Raw genomic sequence first — 26068 nt, 5'->3', positions numbered from 1 at the left:
ATCTGTCAGAGTGTGCATGAAAACAGCCCCCATATCAATGTCCTGCTCACCGCAATACCCCATTACCAGCATTCTGATCACTGCCATACCCCATTACCAGTGTCCTGACTACTGCCATACCAGTGTCCTGATCACCACCATACCTCATGCCAGCATCCTAATCACCGCCATACCCCATTACCAGCATCCTGACTACTGCCATACCAGTGTCCTAATCACCATACCTCATGCCAGTGTCCTAATCACCACCAAACCTCATGCCAGCGTCCTAATCACCGCCATACCCCATGCCAGCATCCTGACTACTGCCATACCAGTGTCCTGATCACCACCATACCTCATGCCAGCGTCCTGTTCACCGCCATACCCCAAGCCAGCGTCCTGATCACCGCCATACCCCAGGCCAGCGTCCTGATCACCGCCATTCCCCAAGCCAGCGTCCTGATCACCGCCATTCCCCAAGCCAGCGTCCTGATCACCGCCATTCCCCAAGCCAGCGTCCTGATCACCGCCATTCCCCAAGCCAGCGTCCTGATCACCGCCATTCCCCAAGCCAGCGTCCTGATCACCGCCATTCCCCAAGCCAGCGTCCTGATCACCGCCATTCCCCAGGCCAGCGTCCTGATCACCGCCATTCCCCAGGCCAGCGTCCTGATCACCGCCATACCCCAGGCCAGCGTCCTGATCACCGCCATTCCCCAAGCCAGCGTCCTGATCACCGCCATTCCCCAAGCCAGCGTCCTGATCACCGCCATTCCCCAAGCCAGCGTCCTGATCACCGCCATTCCCCAAGCCAGCGTCCTGATCACCGCCATTCCCCAAGCCAGCGTCCTGATCTCCGCCATACCCCAAGCCAGCGTCCTGATCTCCGCCATACCCCAAGCCAGCGTCCTGATCTCCGCCATACCCCAAGCCAGCGTCCTGATCTCCGCCATACCCCAAGCCAGCGTCCTGATCTCCGCCATACCCCAAGCCAGCGTCCTGATCTCCGCCATACCCCAAGCCAGCGTCCTGATCTCCGCCATACCCCAAGCCAGCGTCCTGATCTCCGCCATACCCCAAGCCAGCGTCCTGATCTCCGCCATACCCCAAGCCAGCGTCCTGATCTCCGCCATACCCCAAGCCAGCGTCCTGATCTCCGCCATACCCCAAGCCAGCGTCCTGATCTCCGCCATACCCCAAGCCAGCGTCCTGATCTCCGCCATACCCCAAGCCAGCGTCCTGATCTCCGCCATACCCCAAGCCAGCGTCCTGATCTCCGCCATACCCCAAGCCAGCGTCCTGATCTCCGCCATACCCCAAGCCAGCGTCCTGATCTCCGCCATACCCCAAGCCAGCGTCCTGATCTCCGCCATACCCCAAGCCAGCGTCCTGATCTCCGCCATACCCCAAGCCAGCGTCCTGATCTCCGCCATACCCCAAGCCAGCGTCCTGATCTCCGCCATACCCCAAGCCAGCGTCCTGATCTCCGCCATACCCCAAGCCAGCGTCCTGATCTCCGCCATACCCCAAGCCAGCGTCCTGATCTCCGCCATACCCCAAGCCAGCGTCCTGATCTCCGCCATACCCCAAGCCAGCGTCCTGATCACCGCCATACCCCAAACCAGCGTCCTGATCACCGCCATACCCCAAACCAGCATCCTGCTCACTGCCATACACCATACCAGTGTCTGGCGTTTTAGGGTCTCAACTATAAAATTTCAAATATACATCCCCTATTTTGTAGACTCTATAGCTTTCACACAGACTAAATTATTTGCTAAATTTTATAACAAAAATCAAGCCAAAAAAAAAAAAATATTTTTTTTAATTTCCTTTTCGGTATTTAATTTATATAGCAAAAAAAAATTTAAAAACCCAGTGGTGATCAAATACCACCAAAATAAAGCAGTCTCAAAGGATAAAAATTTCATATGGGTACAGTGTTGCATGACTAGTTGTCACTCAAAAGTGTGATAGTTGCTGAAAGCTGGCCTGGACTGGAAGGGGGTGATAGTATCTGGACTTAAAGTGGTTAACAAGTGATCCGATTTCCCTCTATGTTGCATAACAGAATAAATATATAGTAATAGTCTGCAGTACCAAACACCATATTAATGTGAGATAATACTTATTTTATTTTTTCTTGTCCCAGATCAGTGATGTATTCATGCCAGGGGAACCCAGGAAAAACAAACTTTCAAAAGGGCAACAGCATGCCACATTTCTTTTTTCATAAAGAGTTCCTTTAATGCAAAGATCTCATTACATTGTATTTGTAGTAATTCCAATCATTATAGATACATTGATTATTGTAAAGTCACACATAAAACAGACAAGTTCTAGCTGCAAATAGTTCTTTCTATAGAATCATTTTCACATTATTTATAAATGAATATTTGCAGCAAAGAAAACACAAAGCCTTGCTTCATATGAAGTTTTACTTTAATGTCATGCAAAAAAAAATTAGTACAACTAAACTGCTGAAAATACATCTATGTGCCACTTCATTCCAGAATTCCTACTGTTAGTAAAACTAAGTATTTTCCTAGATTGGAGACTGACCGCTACTATGGTACCTTTAACAGGGAAAAAGGTGGCTTTGCTTCACGTGTCTTGGGATTCTTCATTTTCATGCTGCTGAACACTTTGAGAACCCCTTCAGATATGTGCATTGTGGCAGTGCCTATGTTTAATGTGCATTACCACAAAGCATGGCAACGTACCTGCAGCAATGAGTGTTGCATTGTGGCCCCATTCAGTGTGGATGGTTCCCCAATGCATTGCACAGCAGGCCCAATGTGCACCAGAACACAACATAGGTCTGTATGTTTTTTCATTCAGTATGGTGTTTTGGCTCAATTAAGTGCAAAATGGTAAAATTTGCAAAACGGTTTTCCTTCAACACCGGAAACCTAAATCAGGTGGTATGAAATGGCTGGCTTAAACATTTGAAACGATTTGTGGTTTGAACAGTTAAGTGCAAAATCGGAAAAAATCTGCAGATTGTTTTAGGAGCTAAGCTGCTCATACAGCTTGGGGACATAATCATCCCACTCAGCCTGGTAGCAACTCCCAGCAACAGGGGCTCCCAGCCCATACTTCTTGCGGAAACTAGACACCTTAAAGCATCCTCTGTGTTCACCAGAGTGGTTGGTCAGAATTCGCTCATCGCATTTCAGTGACTCCTTCTGCTCATATACCAACCAGACATAACGATGGAGACCTAGAGAAAGAAAAAAAAAAAAAACTCAAAGATGTGAAAATGTCTGAATCTACATAAAAAGCTGTCTAAATATACTACAATGTATCAAATTAGGTTTCACATGAAATGTATTCACAGTATGAAGTACAAACCACAAACATTCCTCTGCCTTCCCAATCAAATGTCTACATTTCCTAATGCAGAACTAGGAGCAGACACTTTTAGGTTTTTCAAAAAGTGAAGAAGACCCATCAGGATTGAAATGCTGCCTTATTCCCTACTAAGAAACTTATCCCTTGCTTGGGCTGACACCCATCATCATCAGGGCATGAAGTGAGACGTGCCCCTCATAGGCACACAGACAGCAAACAATCCTGGCAGAGGTCCCTTTCTTTGAGTTCCACCTTCAGGAGCAAGACTCTAGGAAGTGGAAGAAAAAAAAAAAAAAAAAAAAAAGGGAAGGAAGAACACAGCACCACCTTTAGGCAGATCTAACTGGTAGTCACCCCCCCCCCCCCCCAGCTATAGGCAGCTCAAATTGTCACAAAGCAGTACAAGGAAAAACATATTTAGGGGTGGGTTAATGAACTCATAGAAAATGGTTTACGGTAACAAAGAATTCCTATTTTCTCTTATGTTCATTGATGGACAAAGCGCTTCCTAATTTTTGACCATGGGGATGTCCCATGGTTGTGGCTTCACTGAGAGAAAACATGCACCAACACAGACTCCACCCAAAAGAGGGGAACAAGAGAGCTCAAACAGCTGCTTACAAAACCTTGTGGCCAAAACACACATCTGAAGATGCCCACACATCAACCTTGTAAAAGGCGAAAGATTTAGACGATCTGAAGAGAAACCAGAGTATATGATCAACCTTGTAAAAGATGTACACAGACAACTACATAACCAACTTGCAAACTTGAGACAATGCATGATATCAGAAAGGAAGCAATAAATCGCCCTGGTGGAGCATCACAATGGGAAAAGGAGAAGCTCGTCCTTCAATGGTATATGCCTGGATCACTGTCGGTCCGCTCCACTGAGAAACAGTGGCATAGGAAGGCGACAAGACTTTACGTGGGCTATCTGCAACCACAAAGAGAAGCAGACCTCTAGAAGGAGGCCGTGCAGACAGATACACATGGACCGCCCAAACCACATACAAGAACTGCATCACAATCTCTTTAGGGTGTGAAGGGCACAGGAAGGCAGGGAAGACACCACCTTCAGAAGGAAGGAGGGATGTGGATGAAGAACCACCTTATCCCTATGTAAAACCAAACAGAGGGACTTACAGGACAAGGCTGCCAGCTCTGACACATTGCCTTTTTAGTTGCTATCACTTTCACGCAAACTCCCAGGAGAGAATTATCAAGGGAAGATCCCCAATATTTTCAAAGAGACGTTTCTGAAAAACTGAAAGAATGAGGTTCAAGTCTCACAACAGAAATGGATATCTCACTGGAGAAGGCCCAAAGTCAAGCCCCTTGATTAAAGTATGAATCCAAAGACTGCGTTGAAAGAAAACTGCCTTTAAAAATGGTACTCAAGGCAAACTTCTAGTCACTGCCCCATTAGAGAAAGGTCAAAATCTGAAACACTGGAAGGATACACAGATGCAAGCTGTCAGCCATGCAAAAAGTATGAGGGCAAATCTTCCGAGAGGTGGATTTATGTAACCTAAACATGGTGGGAATGACAAAGGATGACAACCCTCTGTATCTCAGAACCAGGCTGCCAAGCCAGCGACAGTAAAACAGGGTGGAAGATTGGCCCTTGGGATAGAAGATCTTCTCAAAGAGAAAGCTGCCAGGGGACGTCGCCCACTATGTTGGGGTACCTTGGTTGACGAGGCCTATCTAAAGCCATCAGAAGAACTGGATTCCCTACGGTCTCTACCCTGCGAATCAGTCAAGGGAGGAGGAAAGACAACATTAATGGCTCCACAGCACATCTGTCACATCTGCCAGGGGGTCCCTAGTTCTTGCCACAAAGCACGGTACCCTTTCTGTACCTTCATGGAAGATCCATGCCCGGAGTGCCCCACAGCAGACAGAGCTTGTGAAAGTGTCTGGGTGCACTGACCACCCTCCTTGATCCAGTGTTTCCTGGCTGAGGTAGTCTGCTTGCCAGTATTTCAGGCCTGGAATGTAGAGGGTGGACTGGGCCAGACCATGAATTGAGGGAACAAGGTACTCAAGCCCACCCAAGAAAAGTTGGGGGAAGGGGGATTACCAGTTAGGACTGCCCACGGGTGATGCTGTGTTCTATTGTTCCGCCTAGTGTTCTACTTCTGAAGGTGGCACTATAATCCCATGGTCAAGAATTAGGAAGAGCTGTGTCCATCTGTGAATGTAAGAAATGTGTTCTCTGTCAGTATTGGTGATGTATATACGCTTTATCTCTGGGTTTACACATAGGATATTAAAGCCTTGTGGGGTTTTTTTGTTTTAACACAAAATGCAAGTGATACTAAAGCACACAATGGTGGGGAAGCGTGGGGGTCATTTGGGGTGTACTAAATGTTTGACTGGGCAATAAAAGAGCAAAAGCATGCTTCCGAGGTCATCCCTGTGCACTTTCTACAGGCAAACTCCTAGTATAAGATCAACAGCACTGTGCAAAACAAAAAGGTCATGACCAAGGCACACAGCCACCCTAAACAGACTGGGAACTAGTACAAAGATAAATTTCAGGTTTCTACACTAGCAGTCCTCAATAACACTGCAAGAATTTTAGCAAACTTCATAAGACTTTGTTCCTGCTTTGTGGAGCGTGACACATGTATCACTTCCACTTTCCTGACTCCCAAGTAGATGGAAAGGTCCATCTTCTATAATCATACAACCAGTCCCAATACTACAGGAAGAAGAAAACTGCAAGAGAAAAAAAAAAAAAAAAAAAAAAAGAAGAAGAAGCAGTAGTAAGCCAATTAAATTGCATATTAAGGAAATTTAAAGTATCTGTACACCGTTTACCAGTTGCCTTGATTACAAGGAAAAAGGATAATTGAATTTTCTTGCAGTTTCACAAAATAATATCTGGTTGTAATCAAGATGCAAAGGGAATTTTACCAATAATTCATAAAATGTCTTATGTAGCTTTTTATATAAAATAGCTTGTACAGCTTTCGTTAATGTTATATCCATTCTCTTAAGTGGAGTTAACCTTTAAGCATTTGGTTGGCTTGATGTACTGCAACTACTTTAGCTAAACCCAGGACCCTTCATTCACTATATCTGCTCTCCCACAGTACACAGAAATGCAATTATGTTAGTAGATATAAACTGCTAAATACCTGTTCCCATCAGCAGTTAGAGCAGTCTTGGGACTTCTAGCAGTGTCCAGCAGAGCACATGTTAAAGCTTGTAGGAGGAGTGCAGAACCCCCGACCTCTGTCTGGACAGTGCTGACTGGCACTGTGCCAATCACATGTAATCTCCCAAGGAACAAAACAAAAAAAAACACAACAAACACCACACACAACACACCTCTAGCAATACACACCAAACTGAGCATGTGCAGAATGACTCCACACGATATGTCTTATCAGGAGATAAGAGGCAGGCAGACATTGGAAGAAGGGGAGGATCAGAGAAGACAGGATCAAATAGCCTTTTCCAAAATGGAGTATTAACTCCTTAGGTTCCACACAAGTATTTACTGCATCTACAGACTGATTTTATGGTTGTGGGTTTAGTAGCACTTTAATACTTAAATCACTTTTTTTTTTTTTTTTTTTTTTTAAATTGAATAAAAAAAAAAAAAAAAAAAAGTTAAAAGTTTTAATTTTCTCTATACAATTATATTGCTTTGAAAGGTCCCTTTCCTCCTGTTCCGGCAGTCCCTGGAGGAGCACTCAGCTCTTGACCTACTCAAGCTGGAGTTAGCTTGTGGCTCTGCTACCCTCCTATGAAAGCAGGAGGTAAAGGGAGCGGGGATGGCGACATGGGCAGCAATTAAGTGGAGACAGAGCCAGGTAAGTGTTTAGGGACAGAGAGAGGGTAGGGCAGGTAGTGGGGAGCTTTTCACTTTAATGCAGAGGGTACATGAAGACAAAATCCACTTAGACTTTAGTATCACTTTAAACCTGTGCATTTTCAGGCTTCATTTCCATTGTAAGTCAGCATACACATCCAGATGGTTTAATGTCATTGCCATCTCACACTATTATTTTCCATAAATGTCACTCACCACTTCCTTTTGGTGGACCTGAGCCAACATAATCAGACAGGACACAACCACTGCTGATGTCGTTCCCTTTCAAGTTTACAGCAAGAAAGTGGTGCCATTCCCTAAAGCAAAAAATACATTTGAAAACATCTAGACATAATTATGGACACAGTGATTGAGTGTTCTGTGCTTTATTAGAACAAATTACTTTTACAACAAGATTCGTCTAACCTGAATTTTGGATTTTTCCTGCTGGGTGCATCTGGGTCTGTCATTGCAATAGTGTACAGTTTGTTGCTGTCCATGCCTTCCCATGAAATGCTTGTAGGGCAGTTCTGAACCTACATTTTGAAAACAAAGAATTCTATGAAAACCATGTAGACCCTGATACAAATTTCATCTCCTCCTTTACATCTTTCACAAGGAACTATGTAGACCCCGCTACACATTACATCTCCTTTCCTCTCTTTCACAAGGAACTGTCTAGATCCTGCTACAAGATCCACCTCCTTCCTTACTCTTCTTTCACAAAGAATCTGTAGCAGGATTTGCATGGTTTATTAGAAAAAAACAAAAAAAAAAGAAAAAAAACACACATTTTTCTTTGTTTCTGTTATAAACGTTTGCAAATAAATAATTGTTCTTCATAAATTTAGGCCAAAATGTATTCTGCTACATGTCTTTGGTGAAAATAACCCAAATTAGGATGTATTATTTAGTTTGTAGGAAAGTTATAGAGTTCACAAACTATGGGATAGATCTGAATATTGATCAATCCTGAAGCACTGACAGCCAATTAATTTCTTGAGGTCCAAGAATGTCACAACAGTAGATATCCCCCCAATGACCCCTTTTTGCAGAGTAGACAATCCGACGTACTTCATAAGAGGCATGGCGAGTTTTTTAAAGTTGTTTTTTTTGTCATTTTTCGGAAAATGAAAAAATTCAAAATATTTTCACAATTTTTTTTTTACATACTGTCACCAGTGCAGTACAGCGTCATCATATAACTGGCATGGTGGTGATCAGGGACACTGACTGGTGACAGTATGAAAAAAAAAAAAAAGTTTTTATTTTTTTATTATTTTTAATTTTTTTCATATTTCACTTTGACCAAAGTAGTACAATGTTACCATAGTAACATTGTACTACTTTGGGGAAGTGATCAGTATTTTTTTTTTTTGTACACAATTTGCTCATACCAAAGAATTACTTTGCTAGAAGCAAGCATTTACCTGAATGACATCGATTCATTCAGGGCTTTTTTTTTTTTGTGCTTAGCTGTGATTTGGCCACGGCTAATCACATGACACAGCTGGGCTGTGATTGGCCCAGCTTGTGCATGTGATCGCTGTGACCATTCACAGTTAGGCACACTAGTATTCAATGGATGGCATGAATGAAGACATCCATTGTATTCAACTGTCATGTGACCTGCTGTGATTGGTCACAGGGTACCGGCAACGGGGCTGGTACTCAGATCTGTCATCGGCCGTGTCCGAGGTACGCGGCCGGTGACAGATCGTGCCGCTGCGCGGCTCTGCAGGCACAAAAACTGTGCATGCCCGGGAGGACGCCATATGGCGTCCACCTGGAACGCTGAAGGATTTTGTCGGCTGCCAAATGGCCATTGGCTGGGTGGCTAATGGTTAACACACCTTCACGAGAAACCATGTAGACCCTGCTACAGGATCCATCTCCTACCGTACTCCTTTACAAAGAACCACATAGACCCTGACACAGATTCCATCTCCTTTCTTGCCTATCATTGGCAAGGAACCATGTAGACCCCACTACAGACTGCATCTGCTTACTTGCCACTCTGTAGCAGAGTCTACATGGTTCCTTCTGAAAGATTCCATCTCCTTCCTTCACCTAAAACCAAAGAATCTTCATATACGAGGGGCATGCAAGTCAAACCAGGCCTTCTAATCTTACAGTTATAAAAAGGATGCTAGCGTGGCAGTACTACATGCAGTACATGGCAAGTCTGTCCTATTACTGATAACCGGCACACGTCACGGGCCAGTCCAAAGATTGTTGATCAAGATGGCAGACAACAGTGTTAGTGCGTGCATGGAACAGTGTGGTGATGAAGTTTTTTGTGAACAAAAGGTGTAAAACCCAGGGATATCTACAGAAGACTTCAAGCACTGTATGGTGACGAGACAGTCAGCCACAGTAAAATATTTGAATAAACGAGTAAACATTTAAAAGATGGCCGTACATCCATCAGTGACGATTCCAGCTGTGGTGGTTCCCAGCCTACAGCAGTCATTCAGCACAAGGAAAGCCTGATCCTGGATAATCGATGCATAACCTGTCATAAAATTGCACAAGCAACAAATCTTTTTGTGGGAACGATGAACAGAATGATTATTATTATTACATCGAGTTTATACAGCGCCGAAGGGTTTGCTCAGCGCTGTACAATAGGGGGGGGGGGGGGGACGACAATACACAAAACATTACAGCACACGAGGGGTTAGAGGGCCCTACTCTTTACAGCTTACAATCTAGGATTACAAAGTGAAGCAGGATGTCCTAGGATGGTTCAGGCACACTCACAAGTCTTTCTATGCCGCAGCTTTCCAGGCATTATTTAAGCGCTGGGATAATTGTACAAATGTAGCAGGGAAGTATGTTGAAAAATAAAAGCAGTTTACACTCCTTAGAATTTGTTCTTTTCTTATATAAACTCAAGAGTCCTGGTTTGATTTGAACGCACCTTGTACATTTACTTGATGGACCTATGCTAGACTACTCCATTAGAAGAAGCCAAATATTCAGAATGGACATGGAATACCACAAATCAGTCACCAAATACATCATGTACCATGCTGAAGAAGAGCAATGTGCACCGTGATTACCAGCCATGGCTTCCATCTGCTGTCATACCAGCCTGGACCTATTCTAAAAATAACTACTCAATCTTCTTAAAGAAAATCTCTTGCCAAACCTTTTGTTCTAGCTCTGTGTAGTCAGTGGAAGGATTACAATTCCTGTCAGGTTTTTGCCGTCATTGTCCCCAGTGGGACAATCAACCCTCTCTATCATGGTGGCAACTGTCACCAAGACAGAAAGTAACGGAAAATCCAAAAGTTCTACAGTAAGGGAAAATCTTTCAATGGGAATTCTGGATAAACCCTTTGCACACTATATACCCTTTTTAGCAAATTTTGCCATGAAAAACATGAATTTGTAGCTCACACATATTGCAATACATGTTTAAGCTGGCCAACTACATTGAAGAAATCCCACCTGGCCAGTCCTACTCTGCCAACACAAATGCTACTGCAGAGAAAATACCAATATGGGGCAAACAGAGAAAGTGGGGGATAGCTACTAGGTTTAGGTTTGGCCGCTAGCCTGCCACAGCTTTTTTTATTTTTGGTTAACCAAACGCTTAGTTTGCATGTTCCTCCTGGGCTTGTGGAGGTTTCCTCTCACACTCCAAAGACATACTGGTAGGTGAATTGCCTCCCGTCTAAACTGGCCCTAGTATGTGTATGTATGTAGACAGAGAGGAAAAAAATAAATAAATAAATAAATCAGATAACTGCATACCAACTCCCGCATAAGACTCCAGTTTCTTTATTCAGATGTCAGGATTGAGCACAGGTAAGTATTTAGGAGGGGCTGATCATGGAAGTTTTAATTCCCTAATGCAGAGAATGCAATAAAAAGGAGGAGAAGTACAGTCAAAGCTCTTTTGGCTGTACTTCTCCTTTGGATCATAGGAGTGCAGTTCGTTTTGCACTCCTGTGACCCGTTTTAAGCTGACAGCGGCCTGACTTCAAAGTCGGGATCCACCCCAGAGTCTGGAACATCACCTGGTTCAGCCTCTTACCCTAGGTTTACATCTGTGCAGGTGGTGCCACTGCAGATCTGCATAAAAATCCGTGCAGCCGCACCACCCGCACAGAGACATGAGGACCCGCAGGCAGGGGCCATTACATCTAATGGCATGCCGCTCGCACTGGAAAACGCAACTGTACTGGGAACCGAGATTCCCGTGCAGGCTGCGTTTTCCAAAGAAGTGCAGGGACTTCTTTCCTGCGCGTCACGGGCACGGGAGTCCATACAAATAAATGGGCTCTCGTGCCCATGCAAAACGCGGCCCACGTATTGCACGGGCACGAGACCGGCACGGCCGGCATATATATGTGAACCGGGGGTTAGCGATCTGCTGAGTGCCTGAGCCAGCCGCCCTCTCTCCCTCCACAAGAACCCAGCACTCCATTGAGTGCGGGGGGGGGGGGGGCAGAGCACACAGCGGTGACCGACAGTCCCACTCTCTGCTCAGAGCGGCTGCGAGAACTCAGAGATCATGTTATCGCTTTCACCCTTAGAGCCTGCGGGGGGACAGATGCAGCATCTGACTGACACTGCATCCACCTAGGTAAGTATGACTGGGCAAACAAAAAAAAAAAGAAAATCCCACATTTCTGTTTTAAAGTAAATAATCACCTTAAGCCTTTACAACCACTTTAAAAGGACTGCAAAAAGGTGGACTAACCTGGAGCCGATTAGAAGATCCTTGAGGACAGAGATGTACATGTACACTGCTAAATTGTAAAGCACTGCTAAAATTGTTGGTACTACATAAATACCTACATAAACACCCTTTGGCCCCCTTCACACAGACATTCCGAAAGGGTCTGTCTGCCCGTTTTTCAGGCAGACCGGATCGGGACCCCTATTCTCCTCTATGGAGCGGCTGATGTAAAAGGATGTGTCAGTTTACACTCAACGACATCCAATCTGATCCACCAAAAAGACGGATGGGAATCCATTCCTCTTCCGTCCATCAGATCGGATAGCAGTCGGATGGAAATGGGCAGGGGGTCTGTTTCCATCTGACTGTGTGTGTCCGCTCAGCAGCAGCAGAGTTGACTCGGACCTCTCATCACCCACTGAGCAAGTGGATTCACTGATGGGTCTCCCTGCAACTACGTGGGTTTCCTCCAGGTACTCCGGTTTCCTCCCACACTCCAAAGACATGCTGGTAGGTTAATTGGCTCCTGTCTAAATTGGCCCTATGTGTATGTATGAATGTGAGTTAGGGACCTTAGATTGTATGCCCCTTGAGGGTTAGGGACTGATGTGAATGTACAATACATGTATGTAAAGAGCTGCGTAAATTGACGTCGCTATATAAGTACCTGAAATAAATAATAAATAAATGGGTCAGCCACGGGTGAAAAGGGCCTTTTTTACTGAAAAAACTATAACCTTGCCAGTAATCTCTGGTCAACCACCCCTACCCCAAGATGTAAGTCACCTGATCCATACATAAGCAAGATCAGATATCAATGCCTGTTAGTATTTCTGCAATCATACTCTTTGGGGGAGATTTACTAAAACTGGAGAATGCTAAATCTGTTACAGCTCTGCATAGAAACCAATCAGCTTCCAGGTTTAACTGTCAAAGCTTAACTGAACACGCTGAAGTTACAAGCTGATTGGCTACCATGCACAGCTGCACCAGATTTTGCACTCTCCAGTTTTAGTAAATCAACCTCTATATGTCCAATAAGAAAACATTTCACAGTATCAAAACATTTGATCCACTGAACTGTAGTGGACAATCTTGATAACATATTGTCCAGTAGGTTATATTTTAAACAGAATACAGATAACAAAAACAATTCTGCACAATACGAAAGCCAAAACAGCAAGGGGAAAAAAAAAATAGCTAAAAATATCTATCACTTTTTTAATATAATTTTTTTATAAGTCTAGTGGATTTGGAAGCAAAAAAAAAGGTATCCTTGTGTAAAGACTTTAAATACCCGTTCACATTACGCGTAGCGGGAACTTCGCATGTTTGTTAGCGCAATTCTCTCGCAGAAATGCATGTTGCACATAGTGTAGCCCATTCACTTGAATGGGCTACACTATGTACAACTGTTGCTCAAAAGAAGCTCAGAGACCAATTTTTGGCCCTCACCCAGGAGCAATTTTGCATTAGCATTTTGCCACAGGCAAAACACAAAATGATGACCAATCTGCTACCATTTGCCAAACTACATGAACCTGCTGAATGCCTTTTTCTAGGTATCAGCAAATGCATTGATAGTTCAGACCCCAAAAAAATGGCATCTTCCCTCACCCCATCATCTAAGGCCTCCCACTGCTGCAAACTTCAATCAGAACCAAAGAGGATGACCTTAATTTAAACTTTTAGTTGGGGGAGCGGTAAAACCATGCAATCAAGACGCATCTTGACAACTCCCCTTTTAGCTGCAAAGGCAGCAGTGGGGGTGTACACATGCTTCAGCTGCATAACTTTACGGCTAGAAATATACCCCATTTGGCACTACCACCCATCTTGTGTGTTCCATTCAAATAAATGGGGCTGAGCTGCAAACACCCTGCAGCTGCATGCATTGAAGGGGGTTATCCACTTATCAACTACACACTGTAGCTTTACTGCTACAGTATGGGCCCGCTGTGCAAAGTCACATATATACACGACTTTGAATTCCGCGCGTGCGCCCGTCTACCCACGCTGTCACTGGCTCCCTGACATGCCTATCTACCCACGCTGTCACTGGCTCCCTGACATGCCTATCTACCCACGCTGTCACTGGCTCCCTGACATGCCTATCTACCCACGCTGTCACTGGCTCCCTGACATGCCTATCTACCCACGCTGTCACTGGCTCCCTGACATGCCTATCTACCCACGCTGTCACTGGCTCCCTGACATGCCTATCTACCCACGCTGTCACTGGCTCCCTGACATACCAATCAATGATTCATAGCCGGGACCCACCAATAATCTGGGCTAGTGACAGACGAGAGATCTGTGTTGGTAATCAACACAGATCTCTCAACTGACAGCAGGGATGTGCTGGTTTTTGTCTCCCTGTTGTCACATCCCCTAGTAAAACCATACACACATCTAGTTAGGCAGTTAACCCCTTTGATTGCCCCAGATGTTAACACCTCCCTGCCCAGTGTAAGTGCATTTTTATTAGCACTGATCACTGTATTAGTGTCACTGGTGATGTAAGTGTCAGATCTGTATTATCACAGTCCTACCATAAGTCACTGATCACTGCCATTACTATTTAAAAAAAAAAATCCAGTATATAGACACACACTCATTTGTAGATGCTAAAATTTTCATGCAAACCAATATATACTTATTGGGATTTTTTTTTTTTAGTAAAGACATGTACAGAATATATGTTGGCCTAAATTTATGAAGATTTTTTTTATGGGATGTTTTATAGCACAAAATTTTTTTTTTTCAAAACGTTCAGTCTTTCATTTATAGTGCAAAAAAACAAAAAAAAAAAACAGTTGCGATTAAAATACCAACAAAAGAAAGCTCTATTTGTGTTAAAAAAAAAAGATATAAATTTAATCTGTATGCAGCGTTGCATGACGGCACAGTTGTCCGTTAAAGAAGCACAGAGCCGTATAGCAAAGAATGGCCTGGCCATGAAAGGGGTAAAATCTTCCAGTGGGCAAGTGGTTAAAACAGGTAGTGAGAAGGTGATACAATGCCTCCTCACTGCCTGTAAAATACTCTCTGAAGAGCTATCCAAATGGGGCTCACAACCAGGCCTCACAGGGCTGTCAACACCGATTTGTCTGTCTAAGGTGCAGGCTTTGCAGTTGAGTTTCCATACTGGTACAAGCATGCAGCCAGTGAAATGTCAGGCCACGGATACCCTTAAAGTAACTCCAAAGCAATGACTTACCATGGCTGAGGATGACAGCCTTAGCACCAGCATTCTTCACACGGCCAAAGATAATAGGGGGCTGGTTTGTGTTTCTACCACTTCTCTGACCTGCCCATCAACGCCACTCAACTGTTAACTTGCTCCCGGCAGCCCTATAGTAGAACTACTGCTACAGGGCAGCAGGGCTGGGCGAAACCATGTATAGATATGGGATTCTGCATTTTCAGGTAGGGGGAGCGCCGCTCTACCAGCGCCACCATTGGCAGCTACAGCTGTTGATCACTGGGTACCGGATGAAGACTCCCCGCCGGCACCCGGTGATCACTGACAGGAGAGAGGTCTGTATGTAAACAATATAGATCTCTCCCCTGTCAGCTCTGACATGCTGACTAACAGAGCAATACAAAGCAGCATGTTTCCCCAAGTAAAACGCACAGCACACAGTAAAACATACACAGTTAACCCTTAGATCGACCCCTTCCTGCCCAGTGCCATTAGTACAGTGTCAGTGCTTTTTATTAGCACTGACCACTGTATTAGTGTCAGTGGGGATGTCAGTGGCAGTTAATCAGTTCCCCCCCAGTGTCAGAACGCCCACCTCAGTCCCGCTACAAGTCACTGATATTATTAGTATAAATTCCAGTATATATACCCCTCCATTTGTAGATGCTATAACTTTCATGTAAACAAATTAAATATTGGGATTTTTTTTTTTTTTTTTTTTTTAGCAAAGACATATAGCAGAATACATTTTGGCCTAAATTGATGACAATATGCGTTTTTCATTTTTTTTTTACTGGATAAGTTTTATAGCAAAAAGTCAAAAATATATTTTTCTAAATTTTCTTTTTTGTTTATAGCACAAAAAATTAAAAATGCAAAAAAATACCACTGACAAATCTCTATTTCTGGGGGGAAAAAAAAAGAAAAAAAAAAAAGACATTAATTTCATTTGGGTGCGGCGTCACATGACCGAACAATTGTCAGTTAAAGTAACACAGTGCTGTATTGAAAAAAATGGCCTGGTCAGGAGGGGGGGGGGGGGGGTAAATCCTCTGGAGGGCAAGTGGTTAAAGTTACTCCAAAGCACTGACTTACCATGGTTGAGGATGACCACCTCAAAGGTGTATAGCCCCAGCATTCTTCACACGGCCAAAGATAATAGGGGCTGGGTTGTGTTTTTACCACTTCTCTGACCTGCCTATCAATGCCACTCACAACTGTTAAAACAGGGAGAGGATGGAGGTGTACACGCGGCAGCATTAGGGCACATGCAGTCCAGTGCGTTTTTAACATGCAACAAAAAGTGTTGTCAAAGTAGTACAAAGGCACTACTGTAGTTCACACCAGTGCACTCAACAAAAGCAGAACATGCTGCATTTTTTTCTGTATAGAGCTGGAATGCGGCAAAATGCACCAAAACACAGATGAAAAAGGGAGAAAAAAAAAAAAGGGGAAAAAAAGGCACCAGAATGCATCAAAAACGCACATGCAGAAATGCATCCAAAATGCAGAAATTGTGGTAGGAACGAGCCCTTAGTGGTGAAGTGAGGCAAGAATAGGTGCCTGCAGGGTTCAGTAGACATCCCTCCTAGATTGTAAGCTCGAAAGAGCAGGGCCCTCGATCCCCTCATGTTTTGCATTGTATTGGTATTGTTCTGTCACATGTTCTGTCCCCCTTTGTAATGTACAGCGCTGAGCGAACCATTGGCGCTATATAAATACTGTATAATAATAATTGATGTTATCAAGCCAATCCACTCATGGCTACTGAAATATACTGTAAACCCACCTATGGCGACTAGTTTAAGATGCGGCTGCAAAATGTCAAAAATTATCACTTCCAATCAGGGGCAGCTAGACAACTCATGGGGCCCCCGGGCAATAGGGGATCATGGGGCCCCTGTGTCCTCGCTCACACCCAAAAAAGCCTATGAAAAAGCCCATGAACGGTACCAGGGGCATCTCATGGGGCCCCCTACTGGCCCCGGGCCCTCGGGCAGTGCCCGAGTGCTCGAATGGTCAGTCCTCCCCTGCTTCCAATTTTATGACCACTGAAAAGAGTGTGGCTTGAACTCCTGAGCAAGGTGTCTGAACAACTTGAGGCTGCTTTAGAACACATTGCCTGTGTCAACTTGGCCTTCTAGCCTGATGAGCTGCTTTCAATGGTCCTCCTGCATTCTCTGGGATATTCTGAGTGACAGCGGGCCCCTCTACCTTGTGGGTGGAGCCAGGACTCCGCTGTCTGGGGGCCCCACACCAGAACAAGACATGGGCTCATTCAAGTTAATGCCAACAAACACAAGGTCACTGGCTGGGGAAAGTGGGGTGGACTCTGATCCTTGGTGGAGTCTTCTGTAGTGAGGCAGGACTGATACCCATCTTTCCATTAACTGTTATAAGTCCACCCTATAGCAGAAATACTGCTGCAGGGTGGACTCTGCCCAAAATCACGTATATATACACGTGATTTTGCGTTTCCAGGTAAGGGGCACAAGCCGCCATTGGCAGCCTCAGGTGTCAATCACTGAGTCCTGGCCAAAGATTTCCTGCCGGCACCCAGCGATCGTTGACTATCACTGATGGGAGAGAGGTCTGTATGTAAACAACACTCCCCTGCCAGCACCAGCACACTGCTTTGTATGGCTCTGCATAGCAGAGCCACACAAAGCAGTGTGCTTACAGTGAAGTACACAGTTAACCCTTTGATTGCCCCACGTTATCCCCTTCCTGCCCAGTGTCATTAGTACAGTGTCAGTGCTTTTTATTAGCATTGATCACTGTATTGGTGTCACTGGGGATATCCGTGACAACACATCAGTTCCCCCCCAGTGTCAGAATGCCCTCCGCAGTCTCGCTATAAATCACTGATACTGGTTAAAAAAAAAAAACCCCAGTATATATACCGCCATTTGTAGACGCTCTTTCATGTATACCATTTAAATTTACACGTATTGGGATTTGTTTTAGCAAAGGCAAGGCGCAGAATACATTTTGGCCTAAATGTATGGTGAAATTTTAGTTGAATTTTTTTTTACTGGATGTTTTATAGCAAAAAGTCAAAAATATTCTCAAAATTGTTGGCGTTTTTGTGTTTATAGCGCAAAAAATAAAAAACACACAGGTGATCAAACGCCACCAAAAAAAAAGCTCTATGCGTGGGGGAAAAAAAAAAAAAAAAGGACAAATTTAATTTGGGTGCAGTGTTGCATGACCGCACAATTGTCAAAGTAACGCACCATATCGCAAAAAATGGCCTGGTCAGGAAGGCGGGGGGGGGTAAATCCTCAGGAGGACAAGGGGTTAATACACAGAAGGCCAATCTGTTACAGTGGCCATACACACTTCAATAAAACCTCCATTTCTTTTGGACAGATCGCTCCCGATAGGAGTCGATCTCTAGACGCCTGATGCTGCCACACACTGCGAAGTGACGTTTGATAGTTGCAAATAGAATAGTAAGTTCTGGAATCTCCTTCTCCTTGCAATCTGATAACCAATTGATGGGATTCATGATCCAAGCATCTCAGGGCTGCCTATTGATCTTCTGCTCTAACCAATCACCTGATGGGAAGTTGGGGCTATTCGGCGGATTGGCTCGTTCACATTAGACGGCTCCGACAAGAAGGTCGCAGCATGTGATGCGAGAAGTGCCCGGATCAGAGGTCACACCGGTGGCCATGGCTGCTCCCTATTGGTACAGCAGAAGGCGGGCGCACACACAGATCTGTACACAGGACGAATGTGCCATAGCGGTGGGAGTGGCAGGGACCGTCCACGCCGCAGCAGCAGCACTACCTGTGTGGGGGTGAACACTTGGCCCAGCTCCTCTATGCTCAGCGACCCGTACTTCACACTAAGCGGGTGTGACGGCTTTTCGTCCACCTCATCCAGGGCCAGAGCCCCGCACCACTGGGACACGTCTACCGGCATCCTGCTCTGCGATCGGCGCTGCGCCACTCTCAGCGAGCCCAGCAACACGAGAACGGGGCGGAGCCGCGCACACACGCCCCTGCCTGACGCGCCGCCAATAAGAAAGGAGGGCGTGCGCCGGCGCCGGCTTCCTATTGGCGGACGGAGATCACCCGTGTGATGGTCCAGTCCCCCCGCAGCCTGCGGAGAGTGACGGCTGGGGAAGGAGTCTCACGTGTTCATCCAGACACCATTAGTGTTGTTATTGCCGAGTGGGCGTGGTCTGTGCGGGCTCGGGAGATGCATGGCAAATCAATGGCTGCGCCGAGTGCTCAGCACAAAGCCCTGCGATCGCCCGATCGTTCCATCCACGTAGGACGATGACCTCCCCTTCTATAAAGGCCGATCTGTAATGCTGATCCTCTGGCTTCACTGCTTTGATCCCCAACAAATCTCATTTTCCTGCTCTGCAGTCTTCTGCCAGATCACTGGCGCAGCCAGGGGGTAACAAGATCAGCCTGGTCTAATGTGAGGAGCAGTCGCACTTCTGGAAATGCAGTTTGCCGGGCTGTCATGCTGTTCCAGAAACATCTCTGCTTAATAGTCCTGGCTGTGGCTGCAGTCACACTATAGAGGCCCATCAATGCACACTAAATTCAAACACGTGTTGGTGCCGGCCGACATGACGCTTACGAAAGGTGCATGATGACATGTTTGCCACGTGTAGGACAACCTATTGAATGAGCTGCCCTATGCATGTAGCATGACAACGCACATAAAAACATGCATACACTCAGCTCTGGATGTCACCAGCGTTCTTTTCTCAGAGAATAGGTGAAGGAACTCCCCCTTTCTGAGTCCACGCCTCCTACCCGCCTCCGAGGACCATCTCTTGTATCCACCCCCAACCCACCTCCCAGTACCGCCCTTTTTAGAGAATACAGAACCAAGTATCATTTTGTGGTGCTAAGTAATTTGTATGGAATTTGTTAATAACAAGAAAAGTAGTAAAATAGATCCCCTTCAGACAACAACAATAGACCCCCCAGCAACATTAGATCTCCCCACAATAGACCCCCCAGCAACATTAGATCTTCCCACAATAGACCCCCAGCAACATTAGATCTCCCCACAACAGACCCCCAGCAACATTAGATCTTCCCACAACAGACCCCCAGCAACATTAGATCTCCCCACAACAATAGACCCCCCAGCAACATTAGATCTTCCCACAACAATAGACCCCCAGCAACATTAGATCTTCCCACAACAATAGACCCCCAGCAACATTAGATCTCCCCACAACAATAGACCCCCCAGCAACATTAGATCTTCCCACAACAATAGACCCCCCAGCAACATTAGATCTTCCCACAACAATAGACCCCCAGCATCATTAGATCTTCCCACAACAATAGACCCCCTAGCAACATTAGATTTCCCCACAACAGACCCCTCCAGCAACCAAAGATCTTCCCACAACCATAGACGAGAACAAGAACAGCATGGCAGCGCAGAACCGAGTAGTGGCAGGGGATCTCAAAAGGAAAATGTGCACAACCCACTTCCCGATAAGTAGGGGTAAAAAAAATAAATAAACACGGAGGGGAGTTGTTGGGTGAAGATCTGCTTTAAAGTAGAACCATGCTGATCTCCACTCCAGCAATGAGGTGTCCAGGAGCTCCCTGGCTGGCCATTGAAATCTTTATCCAGTCTTTTTCTGGGTTCTGATCTTTGGCTGTTTTGATTGGCTAGGTCAAGATGATGTGCGCACTGTGCAGCTCAATGTACATTGCAAACAAGCAGATAAGAATACTTTAATGCCAACGGGACACGCGAGATTTACTAGAACTGGAGCACTCAAAAAAAACAGGAGCACTCAGAATCTGGAGCAGCTGTGCATGGTAGCCAATCGGCTTCTAACTTCAGCTTGTTTAAGTAAGCTTTGACAATAAGACGCCAGTCACACTTCTACCAGGGGCGAAATGACAACTCATGGGGTCCCCGGGCAATAGGGGATCATGGGGCCCCAGTGTCCTTGCCCAAACTCAAAAAAGCCTATGAAAAAGGTACCAGGGGCATCTCATGGGGCCCCCTACTGACCCCGGGCCCTCGGGCAGTGCCCGAGTTTACAAGTGGTCAGTCCGCCCCTGACTTCTACGACTCCAAACATGAGCGACTTTGGTGTGCAATTTTGGTGAACCTTTGATGCAACTTTGGATGGGTGTAACTTGTTGACCCTCTGCAATGTCAGACCCACTGTTGCATGTAAAACGTTCAGGTACGACTTTCATGCAGCTTTTGAGGGTTAACATTGAAGTCTAAGGCCCTCAAGTTGCATGAAAATCAGACCAAAGTAGTGTACTTTGAAGTCGCTGAGACTTTAAGCTGCACATATATGAATGGTTATCATTGGAAAACATGGGCTTTGACTTGTCATGTGACTTTGATGTCCAAAGTCACATGACAAGTCGCACAAGTGTGAATGGAGTGTAACCTGGAAGCATATTGGTTTCTACGTAGAAATGCACCAGATTTTGCACTCTCAAGTATTAGAAAATAAATCCCATTATGTCTTATCTGCATTAAAAGCCTGTCTGTTCACAAACGTTATTTTTGGGCTCATACACATCGGCATATGCAAACTTTCTGCAAGGTATGCAGGTTCTTGCAGACAGATAGTAGAAGATCCCGCCTAAATTACTCATGTTTAGATGCATACAGCACTAAGACAGCCCATACATTATGTTTTTTATTCATCCAGCGGGTTGTATGAAAAAAAAAAGATCCAGATGCCCCATTTACACACTCAGTGTAGATGGGGAAATTACTCTGAGGCATTATTTTCTGATAGTGAAGAGCCATCCCTGCCTTCAGAATACATTGATCAATGCTGCCGGCTATAGCCTGCAGCACTGATTGATCAGCAAGAACCGGACAGACGCAAGTCAATTGGTAAACAATCAGCCCAGCCATGCATGGATCCAAATTCTGCCAGTCCCTGCTGAACTGACCCAATTTGTATCCATTAATAGTTTGTTTTAGACCTGTACAACTCTTCTAATGACATTATGGGGAGGATTTACTAAAACCGGTTCATTCAGGATCTGGTGCAGCTGTACATGGTAGCTAATAAGTTTCTAACATGAGCTTGTACAATTAAGCTTCGACAAAAAAAACCTGGAAGCCGATTGGTTTCTATGCAGAGCTGCACCGTGCAGTTTTAGTAAATAACGCCATATGTGTGCATTTGTATACATATTTATATGTTCGACCCTGAACACAGCTGTGTCTCACTTCTTTGTTTGTAGATGCAGCTGTGTATATGGCCCTTTTGATTCCTATAGTGCTTCGATACTTACAAAATTATAAGCTGTACGTATCTAAACACCAGTGTAAATGAGCTCTAAAAAGTAACGTTTCACTTTTCTTTTTCACTGTACTTCTGTTTATGTCCTCATTTCTTCATTACATTTGTCTGCATTTCTATCCACCGCAGCTCAGCTGCGGTGCATAGAAATGAATGAAAAGTCACACTCCAGAATAAGCTAGTCTATTCTTAATTGAATCTTGATGTGCCACCCGCTACTGTCCATACACTGATCAGTGGTTGCAGCTGTTTGGCCATAAATGTCCATTACGAACAGCGACTGCCTGTAAAAAATATGGCTGTGGGCGAGCTTCAGGACTGTGCGCGCGTAGCTCAGTGACATCATGGTGCTGCTTGGTGCCTTTTATGAAACAGCAGGACTGGAGGGAAGCTGGGACTTGGGTGCGGCGGAGGAAGAGCCACTGGCCACCAGGACTGTATCGCTGGAGGACTCTGGTGTAGAGGACAGACAGAAGTGGTGATGAGGAGCCACCGGCACCAAGCTGTGTAGACTGGACCTTGTCTGACCGCCCTGCTACACCTGAGCAAGCAATGGAGAAAGTCAGGTCAGTGACAGCTCCTAGCCAGCCAGGCCACGCAAAGTCTGTGGGGGAAGGGGGATCACTGAAGTAAGGGGGAGTATAAAATACACTACAGTAAGGGGGGACACTGATATAAAGGTTCCCCCTTATATCAGTAACAACCCCCCCCCCCCTTACCTTAGTGTATTCACTCCACGGAAGGTGGAATGTGGTCCCCAAATTTACATCCCTGCATTCCCCACTAAATCAAAGATATGGAAACTTGGGTAAGTTAGCTATTTTGATAATGTTGCCGCAATCAAGCCAAGAGAATAGGCCAGAATTCAATTTCTGGAGCACAGACTGAACCTTTTGAGAAGAAGTGGGAGGTTCAGAGCAAAAGTAGGTTTATCTAAACCATGTACATCATTCCATTATATATCATTTCAGACAATCAATTGTGGAAAACAGAGGACATATGTAGAGGCATCCCTGATTTACTCCTAGTATTTTATCCATGTGTTGTAGCTAAATTCAGGTAGGGGCTTGTGACCTACAGTAATTGCAAGTTTACTTTGGAATACAGAAATTATTATTCATAGCACCGAGCAATAAACACATTGAATCAAACGTGTGGAGAAGATGCCTTATGCTCATTTCTGTCTGTAGTTTACAGACAAGCTGGATGTACACAATGCAATGTTTACACTGACCAAAGGCTGGGACTTACATCACAGAGAAAGAAAATAAACATGTAATGGGTTATATTTACAAAGTTTCTTGTATCTCTAGGTATACTAAGGTTGCATTTGGCGCAGTTGTTGTGCAACATCATACAGCAGCCCATTCACTTGAATGGGCTACCCTACATGTAACAAACATACCAAAGTAGCTCATGTACCTTTTTTTGGCACACTGAGCCAAGCGCACTTTGTAATGCGTGTTTTTGTGCCTTTTTTCACACAGCAAACTCACAGCAAAATGTATGAGTGCTACCTGTATTAAGAATTAATGGCACCGCAAGCATGATGCGTATTTTGGCGCATTTGTTGTGCATTCCAAGAACGCCAAAGTGTGAATGGGACCTAAAGTATCTACATTGCCTTGAAAGTATTCATACCCCTTGTAATTTTCCACATTTTGTCATGTTACAAACAAAAATGAAAATGTATTTTATTGGGATTTTATGTGATAGACCAAAACAAAGTGGAACATAATTGTGAAGTGGAAGTAAAATGATAAATGGTAAATATCTGAAAAGTGTGGCATGCATTTGTACTCATCCCCCTTTACTCTGATACCCCTAACTAAAATCAAGTGGAACCGATTGCCTTCAGAAGTCACCTAATTAGTAAGTAGAGTCCATCTGTGTGTAATTTAATCTCAGTATAAATACAGCTGTTCTGTGAAGCCTTCAGAGGTTTGTTAGAGAATATTAGTGAACAAACAGCATTATAAATGCCAAGGAAAGCACCAGAAAGGTCAGGGATAAAGTTGTGGAAAAGTATAAAGCAGGGTTAAGTTATAAAAAAATATCCCAAGCGTTGAACATCTTATGGAGCACTGTTCAATCCTTCATCCAAAAATGGAAAGAGTATGGTACAACTGCAAACCTACCAAGACATGACCTAAACTGACAGGCTGGGCAAGGAGAGCATTAATCAGAGAAGTAGCCAAGAGGCTCATAGTAACTCTGGAGGAGCTGTAGAGATCCACAGCTCAGGTGGTAAAATCTATGCACAGGACAACTACTAGTTGTGCTCTCCGCAAATCTTGCTTTTATGGAAGAGTAGCAAGAAAGCCATTGCTGAAAGAAAGCCATAAGTCCCATTTGCAGTTTGTGAGAAGCCATGTGAAGAACACAGCAAACATGTGGAAGAAGGTGCTCTGGTCAGATAAAACCAAAATTGAACTTTTTGGCCTAAAAGCAAAACACTATGTGTGGCAAAAAACTAACACTACACATCATCTTGAACACACTGTCCCCACTGTGAAACATGGTGGTGGCAGCATCACATTTTGGGGAATGCTTTTCTTCAGCAGGGGCATTGAAGCTGGTTAGAGCTGATAGAAAGATGGATGGAGACAAAGACAGGGTGATCTTAGAAGAAAACCTGTTAGAGTCTGCAAAAGATTTGAGACTGTGGCAGAGGCTCACCTTCCAGCAGGACAACGACCCTAAACATACAGCCAGAGCTACAAAGGAATGGTTTAGATCAAAGCATATTCATGTGTTAGAATGGCTCAGTCAAAGACCAGACCTAAATCTAATTGAGAATCTGTGGCAAGACTTGACAAATTGCTGTTCACAGACGCTCTCCATCCAATCTGACAGAGCTTGAGCTAATTTGCAAAGAAGAATGGGCGAAAATGTTCCTGTCTAGATGTGCAAAGCTTGTAGAGACATCCCCAAAAAAACTTGAAGCTGGAATTGCAGCGAAAGGTGGTTCTACAATGTATTGACTCAGGGGGGCTAACTACAAATGCACATCACATTTTTCACATATTTATTTGTAAAACATTTTGAAAACCATTTCTCATTTTCCTTCCACTTCACAATTATGTGCCACTTTGTGTTGGTCTATCACATAAAATCCCAATAAAATACATTTCTGTTTTTGGTTGTAACATGACAAAATGTTGAAAATTTCAAGGGATATGAATACTTTTTCAAGTATCTGTAAATAATACGCCAGTTCTCTGCAACAGAAGATAAATATGTACCTCTCTAGCATCCTGTGTCTCCTGTCTACACTTCATTCCAGCACTGTAGTCTCAGATTGTTCAGCATTTGACACTTCTGGTTAGGTGGGATGCCTGTGTCCCCCACTGTATATTCTGGTTCCTTTCTCTGACCCATACAAGACTCAGTAGTTATTTAGAGGCCAGCATTTTCAACTATAGGCAGCAATGGGGAAGGGGCAGAGGCATCCAAGTGTTGAATGGTGAAAAGAGTAATGGTGACTGCAGGGTGGAACAGGAGGAAGGTAAGAGGCACAGATATTGCAAGGAAGTGGCTTTAGGATTATCTTGGGACTTCATAGAGTTGCTCTAAAATAAATGAATATGTTCTTTCTTATTGACATGTACATCTTAATTCGGAGATATCTGGTAGAGTTTTTGGTATAAAATTATAGTATAGTATCTGCATTTTATTAGAATGTAGTACCCTCATCGCCCTGTAGGTAGTGCTAGGTGCTTTGTT

General features: G+C 44.6%; 1 protein-coding gene across 1 annotated transcript; it reads right to left on the bottom strand.

Annotated features, from left to right (window-relative positions):
* Positions 1 to 2406: 2406 nt before the first annotated feature.
* LOC149473523 (phosphatidylethanolamine-binding protein 1-like) lies at positions 2407 to 19054 on the bottom strand. The gene is made up of 4 exons (XM_089677286.1): positions 18859 to 19054; positions 7592 to 7701; positions 7382 to 7482; positions 2407 to 3205 (listed from the first exon to the last, which is right to left on the bottom strand). The coding sequence occupies exons 1-4, from the start codon at positions 18991 to 18993 to the stop codon at positions 2991 to 2993; spliced, it is 561 nt and encodes a 186-aa protein (XP_089533412.1). The 5' UTR covers positions 18994 to 19054; the 3' UTR covers positions 2407 to 2990.
* Positions 19055 to 26068: the final 7014 nt, after the last annotated feature.

Source organism: Staurois parvus, unplaced genomic scaffold (genome assembly GCF_062004578.1).
Source record: "Staurois parvus isolate SC_StPar_1 unplaced genomic scaffold, SC_StPar_1.0 ptg000014l, whole genome shotgun sequence".
In the NCBI taxonomy this organism is placed as follows: Eukaryota; Metazoa; Chordata; class Amphibia; order Anura; family Ranidae; genus Staurois; species Staurois parvus.
This window is presented reverse-complemented; position numbering and strand designations above follow the sequence as displayed.